The 8,680-nt window shown below is 50.9% G+C and overlaps 1 protein-coding gene across 1 annotated transcript in view; it reads right to left on the bottom strand.

Moving 5' to 3' along the window:
* Nucleotides 1-7,029: 7,029 nt before the first annotated feature.
* Nucleotides 7,030-8,680, bottom strand: part of TSPAN15 (tetraspanin 15) — a 2,788-nt gene continuing 1,137 nt past the window's right edge. Inside the window, exons 2-3 of the mRNA XM_028481474.2 lie at nucleotides 8,246-8,454; nucleotides 7,030-7,846 (exon numbers count right to left, since the gene is read on the bottom strand). Coding sequence (XP_028337275.1) covers nucleotides 7,697-7,846; nucleotides 8,246-8,454 — 359 coding nt within the window. The 3' untranslated portion in view covers nucleotides 7,030-7,696. The remainder of the gene's footprint in view (nucleotides 7,847-8,245; nucleotides 8,455-8,680) is intronic.

The following is an 8,680-nucleotide window of genomic DNA, read 5'->3' as shown; positions in this document are numbered from 1 at the left end:
TACATGCCCATCGACAGATGAATGGATAAAGAAGAGGTGGTACATATATACAATGAAATATTACTCAGCCATAAAAAGGATTGAAATTGAGTCATCTGTTGAGACGTGGATGGATCTAGAGACTGTCATACAGAGTGAAGTAAGTCAGAAAGAGAAAAACAAATATTGTATATTAACACATGTGTGTGGAACCTAGAAAAATGGTACAGATGAACTGGTTTGCAGGGCAGAAGTTGAGACACAGATGTAGAGAACAAACGTATGGACACCAAGCGGGGGGAAAGCCGCAGGGGGGTGGGGATGGTGGTGTGATGAACTGGGCGAATTAATTGACATGTATACACTGAAGTGTATAAAATTGATGACAAATAAGAACCTACTGTATAAAAAAGTAAATTAAAAAAATACAATGACTTCGTATTCTATGTATCATTATGCAGCTAGCTTTTCCATTCACCATTGCATTCTTAAGCTCTGATAAGTAAAGCTTTGGTTCCTTCACTTGAAGTGCTGTATAATATTCCACTGGAAGAACATACCACCTGGTAGGGATTCGCTCCCTTTTGGCAAACACTCATGCGGTTTCCCATTTTTCACTATTACAAACAGCACTGCAATGGACATCCTGGTCACCATTCCTAGTGCACCTACGTGCATGTCTAGGGCTCACCCATGTGCCATGGGTGGGCCACAGGCAGCCGAGATTCTGGTCCCCGAAGCCCAGGGCCTGGGTGCCTCCTCCCTTTACCTAGAGAACTCATAAATATTATCACTTTCTCTATAAGCACTGGAGAAAGTGAAAGAAGTGCCATAATCGCACATTTTTAACTTTACTGCATCTTTTTCTTTTTTAATCAAGAATTTACTTCCTTTATAACTTTACTGCCTCCCTTTCCTTTTGTTTGTGTGTGTGTGTGTCTGTCTGTCTGGTGGGAGGCAGAGAATGCCTGTCCCTCGGATGAGGTTTCTGTGGCCCTTGTCCCTGTTTGTTCTCATAATGCTTTGACCTTACCCTTTTCCTTTGCTTCCTGGGAATGCCTCTCCATCTGGTCCTTTGTACCTCTCATTTGATTTTTGCACTTTCAGGTCTACTATTTATTGCAACCAATGCAAATTGTAACTCGGCTCCTGTATTTTTTGTTTACCATTGTCTCCTCCCATGAATTGCCCTAATTTAATAGAAGCTCTATTCTCTTGTACCTTATATAGAGCCTAAAGTACAAATCTTCTAACTTTGCTGGTAAAATCTATTGCTGAGGAAGGTTATACTCTGAGTCACATATTCATTTGACATATTTATTGAGCATCTGTGTGTGTCTTGTGAGGTGCTAGAGCTACAGTGATTATAAGATACAGCCCCTGCCCTCTCGTCCTCCTTTCCCCTTGGCTGCATCTTTTTTCATAGGCCCATTTTTTTTTCCTGGTGACTTTTCCTCTAATGAAGAGTTCTTTCTATGGGCCTTTGTTGGATGCATGGATTGTCCCAGCTCCCACTTAGGGCCCCAGACCCAGATGGAATCTTCCTCACAGATCTAAGGTGGAAGATGTTGGGCTATGTGGTACCCAGCCAAGCCCTGGCCAATATTCTCCACGTGCTGGTTGCCCTTCTGGGTGTGAGACCCTGTTCTAGTTCTCCAGGCAACATGGCGCAGGAGGCTTCGGGTCGCTCTTCGCAAGCGATTCAGTTTCTGAGACCCATCTTTGCTGCCAGCAGGGTCCAAATGATTCTAAAGGGGCCTTCACTGCCAGAGGCTCTTGAGCATCACCTTGGAGGGAGGACAGCAAAGGCTAGTCATAAAAACCCCATCCAGGCCCTCACCAATGGCGTCTTAGTCTGGGTCCTTGCTAGAAGCTGCTACAAGAGCTGCCTCAAGTACAGGCTTAGTTTCTTAAGTTGATGCAGACATTTTTCTATTTGCAGCGATTTCACTGGGGTTTTCACTGGATACTGGAAGGGGGAGGGGCAGCCATGGCATGTTCACTTTGGCAGATGGAGGAAAGGAGCAGGGAGAAGGAGGGGGCGATACAGCCATGACAGGGCAACAGGTGGCATTGCATGGCCACCCCCTGAGCCACCACACCTGGAAACCCTTAGATGCTCCTCTGGAGAGGAGACGAGAGAGGCTCTCTGGGGCACAAAGATTTGACCAGGCTGACAGCCTGCGGAGCAGGGCAACACGCCAAGCCTGGCTCTCTGGGGTTCACATGTGGGTTACAACGGGCCCACTGAGTCCCGGAGCCCCGCCCAGCGCAGGTGCCCCGTGCTCTGGGCCACTTCCGTTCCCTCCGCCAGCGCCTGCTCACTGAGCACCCACCACGCTCCACCACCCGCGCTGAGTGCCGGGGAGACAGCAGTGCACGGAGCAGGCAAAATCACGCCTGTCAGCGGGTCAGTGGGCGAGACGGATAACAGCAAAACAGATCAGGAAAATATTATAGATAATACGTGCGGTGGCCGCTATGTTACGATGGTTGCTCGTCCACACGGCCTGCTCAGGCCTGCTCAGGGCCGGGGCAAGGGCTTGGGGCAGGGCTGGCTGCGGAGCCCTCACAGAGCAACAAGTGGACCTGCATGGCTTCCTGTCAGCCCACGGCGACCCGCCGGGCAGAGGTGCTTGTCCTCCTTCCAGAGCCAGAAGCTGCCCTCCAGGGCCCAGCTGCCCCACTGCTCCGCCACCCTCCCAGCCTCATTCGAGGCCCCTCTGCGGCTGTCCGAAGGCCGAGGCCTCCCTCTGGTGGTCGCAGGATGCTGGGGGCTGAGGCTGTGCTGGCTGAGCAGGGTAGCGCGGGCTTTCACCCCGGGCTCCCGCTTGAGGCGGGCGAGGAGGTGGCACTGGACCAACAGGTGATCCCGACAGGATGTGGGCAGAGCGCTTCAAATCCTGGTTCTTCCCTCTATTCCACGAACCGACCTAAGCCCCAGTTTCCTCACCCGCAAAACGGGAATAAAGCACCTGCCTCACTGCTGTGACGACTAACGAGGATGAAGACTAGAATGTGCTAAGCATGGTGTACCTCCGAGGCCCACACACACGCACACCACACAGCCACCTGGGGACAGTCAATAATAGTAACCTACTGTTAGTATCCAGCCTCCGTTTCCCAGTTAACGATCACTTATTGAGTGCCTACTATATGCAGATACCTAGAGTATTTTAGCCTCACCTTTTGGCCCGCTCCTTGGGGTACGGTCTGAAGGGCACACTCCGGCGGCAGCCACAGCGCCGGCCCGGGCTCTGGTCGGGGTGGGGCGGGGGGGTGGAGTTTGCGTTCTGGGCGCCAAGCCGCGGGGCGGCAGCGCCACCTAGTGGCAATATGCAGCCATGCCAGGAGACGTGCTTTTTGCCTTTCTGGGCTCTCAGGATTGCAAATCAGGCTCCCTCCAAGGGCTCAGACTGTGGGAAGCCAGCGCCGGGAACCAGCAGCCCCATATTGCTGTGCACGTCCCAGGCCCCAGGCGGATGGTAGGCAGGGAAGGCTTGGAAGAAACCAGGCTCTGGGGTTGCTGGTGGTGCCACTTGGTATACAATTTACTAGTCTGGCCTCAGTTTTCTCCACCTGCAAAATACGTAATCATAAAAATAAGTCTTTCCACACACAGAATTGAAGTGAAACTCAAAGGAGATGGGGAATGGGAACGTGGAAGAGTTGAGAGCTGGATCTTTCTCATGAGATGACAGGTAGAACCGTGCGAGCTAAGAATGAACTGGGTAAGCCCTGCTGACAGGAGCAAGGGTCACGGATGAGGCCAGAATGGTAGGTAGGACCTCCAATGCCAGGCTAGCAGGTGGGGGAGCAAGGGCCTTGGAGTCAGACATGTTCTCAAATCCTGGCAGTACCACTTACTAGATGGGGGACCCTAGGCACGTTCCTCCACCCTTCTGATCCCAGTTCCGTTTTCTATAACATGGTTATTATGGACCATCATTATAGGTGAAAATAGATGAGCATGGAGCTGATGCACAACAAGCATGAAAAAGGGGGGCAGCTGTTACTTGACTGATTCTGTGGGACAGTGGAGAGAGGTCACCCAAAGAAGGGGTCATCTTCTCAAAGACAGGGGTGGGGGAGGGATAAATTAGGAGGTTAGGATTAACATACACACACTACTATATATAAAATAGATAACCAACAAGGAGCTACTATACTGCACAGGAAACTCTACCCAATATTTTGTAATAACTTATAAGGGAAAAGAATCTAAAAAGAATATATTTATATTATATTACCAATATATTATCAGTTATAGATATGTAACTGTGCTGTATACCTGAAACACAACATTGTAAATCAACTATACTTCAATAAATAAACATAGATATATAGATATATATACACACACATAAAAAAAAGGAAATGCAAAGTAAGACCACAACGATTTATCACCACACACCCATTATAATGACCAAAATTTAAGAGACTGGCCATACCAAATACTGGCAAGGATGTAGAGGAACACACTCTACACTACTGGTCAGGATATAAAATCATGCAACCACTTTGGAAAATACTTTGGCAGTTTCTTATAATATAAACCTAAACATACACTTACCTATATATGATCCAGCTATTCCACTCCTAGATATTTACCCAAGGGCAATGAAAGTATATATCTGTACAAAGACAGGTACATGGATGGTCATAGCAACTTTATTTGTATTAAAAACAACCCCAAACCTGGAAACAACACAAATGTCCATCAATAGGTGAACGGATAAACTATGGCAAAGCCATACAAAGGAATACTACTCAGCAATACAAAGGAATGGACTAGTGATCTGTGCTAGGAAATGAATGAAACTCAAAATAATTACGTTAAGCAAAAAACGGCAGACAAAAAGAAGAGTCCATGCTGTATGAATCCACTTATATAAAATTTTGGAAAATATAATGTATAGAAACAGAAAGCAGATCCATGGTCACCTGGAGATGGGTTAGCGGGTGGTGAGAAGGCCTATAAAGAAGGAATCCCCAAGGGGCAAGAGGAAATTTCTTTAGCATGGTGGGGTTGTTCATTATTTCCATCGTGATGATGGTTTGACTAGTGATATATTTGTCACGTTAAATATGTGTGGCTTATTTTAGGTTGAATATACCTCAATATACTGTTAAAACAAAGTTTGGAGAATACTATTTGGAATTTTTATACTAACCCAGTCTTCCTTAATGCGTTTTATTGTTTTGTTTTTCTTATAAATATATTAGAACCAAAAAAGTCCAAAATCAAAGCCTACAAATCTCCCTCAGCTTCACAAATATTGTGGGCTGCACTGATATCATCATTTTCTGTGTGTGCCACGGAGAGGGAAAATGACTCACTGTGAGGGTCATTCTTCCATCCTTGTGTGACAAGGGGTCAGGATGATGTAACTGCTTTTGAAGCACAAAGGGTACAAAGCAGGGGCATCCCAACCACAGGACTGAGAAGGGAAGGCCTCTCCATGGGTTCCGTTTGTTTTCTGGAGAGGTGAGTGGCTGAGGTTTGGAAAAAAAAAAAAAAAAAAGAAGAGCTAAGTGTCCACGGCACTCAGCCACATGTGGGCACCAACCTGTGATCCCTGGTGCATAGAAGCAGCAGTGGGAGGTACAGGGGTGCTGGTGAGTGGTGGTGAGAAGAGCGAGGACAAGGTGACCAGAGGTTTCCAGGTTGCAGGGTAAAGTGACTTTGGATAAGCAGACTCAGTGCAGTCCCAATCCCTTCGGTGCCTCTGCCATCTTGCTGTCCCAAAGGCAGCTGCCACACCCTCTGAGCACAGAGAGAATCCTCAGAGAACAGCCAGAGCCAGAGTGCCACGAGGCCACCAGCCAGACACAGAGTTTGACCTGGCCTTGAATGCACTGGCCAAAATGGGGACCAGGCAGAGGCTCCAGCAGCGGCTGCAATGGCCACCCCATGGGGACAGCTACAGTAACAGCCATCCCAGGTTTTGCACGCTTAGTACCATGTGTCCATACGAGGCAACAGAATCAGTAGAGCAGAGGGGCTGCATGCCAGGGAGATTCTACCCAGGTTCACATCATGGCTTTGTCACTTACCAACCGTGTGCTTTGGGCAAGTTACTTAACCACAATATGCCTCAGTTTCTCCACCAATAAAATGGAGATAACAGGATTTACCACATACAGTTGTAAGGATTAAAGGAGTTAATATCTATGTTTAGACAAGTTCCTGAGACAGAGTGTGCTCACTGATGTGCTTGCTATTGTTGCATTACTCTATCCTTAAAAAAAAAAAAAAAATTCCCTCTCTGCCCTTTCCTACACATCAGACAATGCAGGCTTGTACATATGGCCAACCAGGCATCCTACCTCTTGTGGGTGTGATGGGCAGTTCCTTTAACACTCTTAAATTGAATTCTTCATGTTTGGGGCTCATGCTGTTTACTTCTATTGCCCTGGCTACTAAGAACCTCACAGCAAATCTAGAACTCAAGTCTTGGGGCAGGAAGGCTTGGGTGGACTGATCCACGCAGGTCCTGCCGTCTCCAGCAGGGGGCGGCCAGCACCATCCTTTGCTAGGCAGTGAGCACCGTCCAGCCCCACCCCAGGCCCTGGAACAATGGGCTGTTTACAGTCCAAAGTCACTCCAATTCTACAGCCCAAAGGTCGAGGGTGGATCTGTGGGCACTGCTCCTTCCCGGACCCCTGACTTTCCTAGTTCCCATCTGCCCCACTTCCCGGAAGAGAAGACTCATGCCACTGTGGCTTGGCCTCAGTTTCCCAATCTGTAAAATAGGTTGTCATCTCTGCCTCTTTCCCTGAGGTTTCCCGCAAGTGAATTCCTGGCAGGAAGGATGGGCACAGGAGGCTCCAGGCCCAGCCCACAAACCAAAGGATGAGAGAGGCCATTCCAGGCCGGGAACAGGCAGCCTCGGTTGATCCTCCTGGGCCTCAGTGTCCCAAACTGTCCCAAATCTTGGTCTCAGGGTGGCTCCCCTTCAATCTTTGCACCAACGAGGGGTTTCCAAGCCCAACTTGAGGTCTTCCTCACTCTCGACCCAAACAGCACAAACAAAAAAACAGAAAAAAAAAAAAATCATGCCTTTATTGTCTGATTAATAAACTGGCTTGGAGGGAGAAGAGGAATGGGGGGACCAGCTAGCTGTGATTAGTTGGAAACTCCTGTTAACTGTGTACAAAATGAATGTTATAAAAATCAGGTACAAAACAGGGTCAACAAAGCAGCAGCCCTGGGGAGGGCTCAAGGTACCCGGGAGGCTGAGAAACGGACCCAACGTGGCCTCAGGGTGCGGCCGAAGGACCGGGGCCTGGGGTCTGCACCCCTCCCCTCTGCTCCTTCACCTCGGGGCACACATGCTCTCCTCCCTCCCCGATTACAAATCACCACAAAACTGCCCTCAAAGGGGCACAAACACCAAGGCCAAGGCACTACTAGAAATGAAATGGGTCCGGAGCCCAGCGCCAAGCTCCCCCTTCCCCAGCAGCCGGAGCCTGAAGGAGGGGTGCCCTGTTCCCCATGCCCAGCAGGGTGGGCACGCGCAGAATTCCGCAGCTGGGGAGGGGCTCGGCCCCCCGGACAGGCGGTGGCCTGGGAGCCCTGAGCAAACACAGCCGGGGCTTTGGTCAGTGCCGAATGTGGAGAGAGGGGCCACAGTCCTATCTGGCCCCCACGACGTGGTCTGCGCAGAGCTGCCCTGTCACGGTCCTTCTGGAGCTGCCGCCCCAGGCCACGGCCCTAATTGGGGTAGCACATGCAGCACCCCGTGCCTGCTGCCTCCACGCTGGGTTTGGTGCCGGGTCCCAGGAGCCCATCGGTGACAGAGTGCTCCGTGATGATGTCCTCCACCCGGGTGATGTACAGGAATGTCAGCAGCACCCCCAGGAACTGAGGAGAAGGGGCAGGGCGGGTGAGAGCCTGCTGGCCATCTGGGTGGCCCTCTCCGGCAGTCCCTAGCCCCCACTACCCCAATGGCCCCAGCCCGGGCCCTCCTCTGCGCCTGCCGGGAAATCCCAGAGACCCTCCATTCTGCAATTCCTATTCCCGCCCCCCAGCTATGTCACTCACTTTCTAGGCCATTCACCCCCTCCTTCCAGCCCTCCAGCCCTCCCAGGGTGAGCCCAGGTGGCTGGCCCAAGAGCCTTCTTCACCCCAGCCCTTTGCCTACTCTGCACTCTGTAATCACCAAGCCACACATCATCTGAAGCCACAGCCTGCTTACACCATCCCCACCTCTAGCTCCCCTCCCTGGTGGCGGGGGGTGGCGGGGGGTGGGGACCAGCACACCTGAGGGAGCAGGATGCCTAGCAGGAGGCCGGCCATGATGGTGTAGTTGTCCATGAACCAGATGAGCACGGCGTTGGTGCAGCCCCGCACGTAGATGACATTCTGCACGCTGAGGCGCTGCCGGGGAGGAGCCTGGCTGAGCACTCGCCTGGGAGCCCTGGCCCCAACTCTGCCACCCGCCCCAGGTCCAGGCGAGTCCCTCAGCCTCTCTGGGCCTCAGCTTCTCGTATACAATGTGATGAGAAGGTGGCTCTAGATCACTGGGTCTCAGCAGGTGGTACCGTGCCCTAGAGAGCGCTGCGGACATTGTGGTGGCACTTCTGGCTATCACTGTGATTGGGGTTGGGGGCTGAGGGACTGTAGAGCTCAGGGCAATCCTACTCCATGGACAACTGCCCAGACTAGCTGCCTCTTAGATGTCCCCTGGGCATCTGG

This window comes from Physeter macrocephalus, chromosome 20 (genome assembly GCF_002837175.3).
Source record: "Physeter macrocephalus isolate SW-GA chromosome 20, ASM283717v5, whole genome shotgun sequence".
Lineage (NCBI taxonomy): Eukaryota > Metazoa > Chordata > Mammalia > Artiodactyla > Physeteridae > Physeter > Physeter macrocephalus.
Note: the sequence above shows the minus strand (reverse complement) of the source record. Positions and strands in the feature narration are given on the sequence as shown.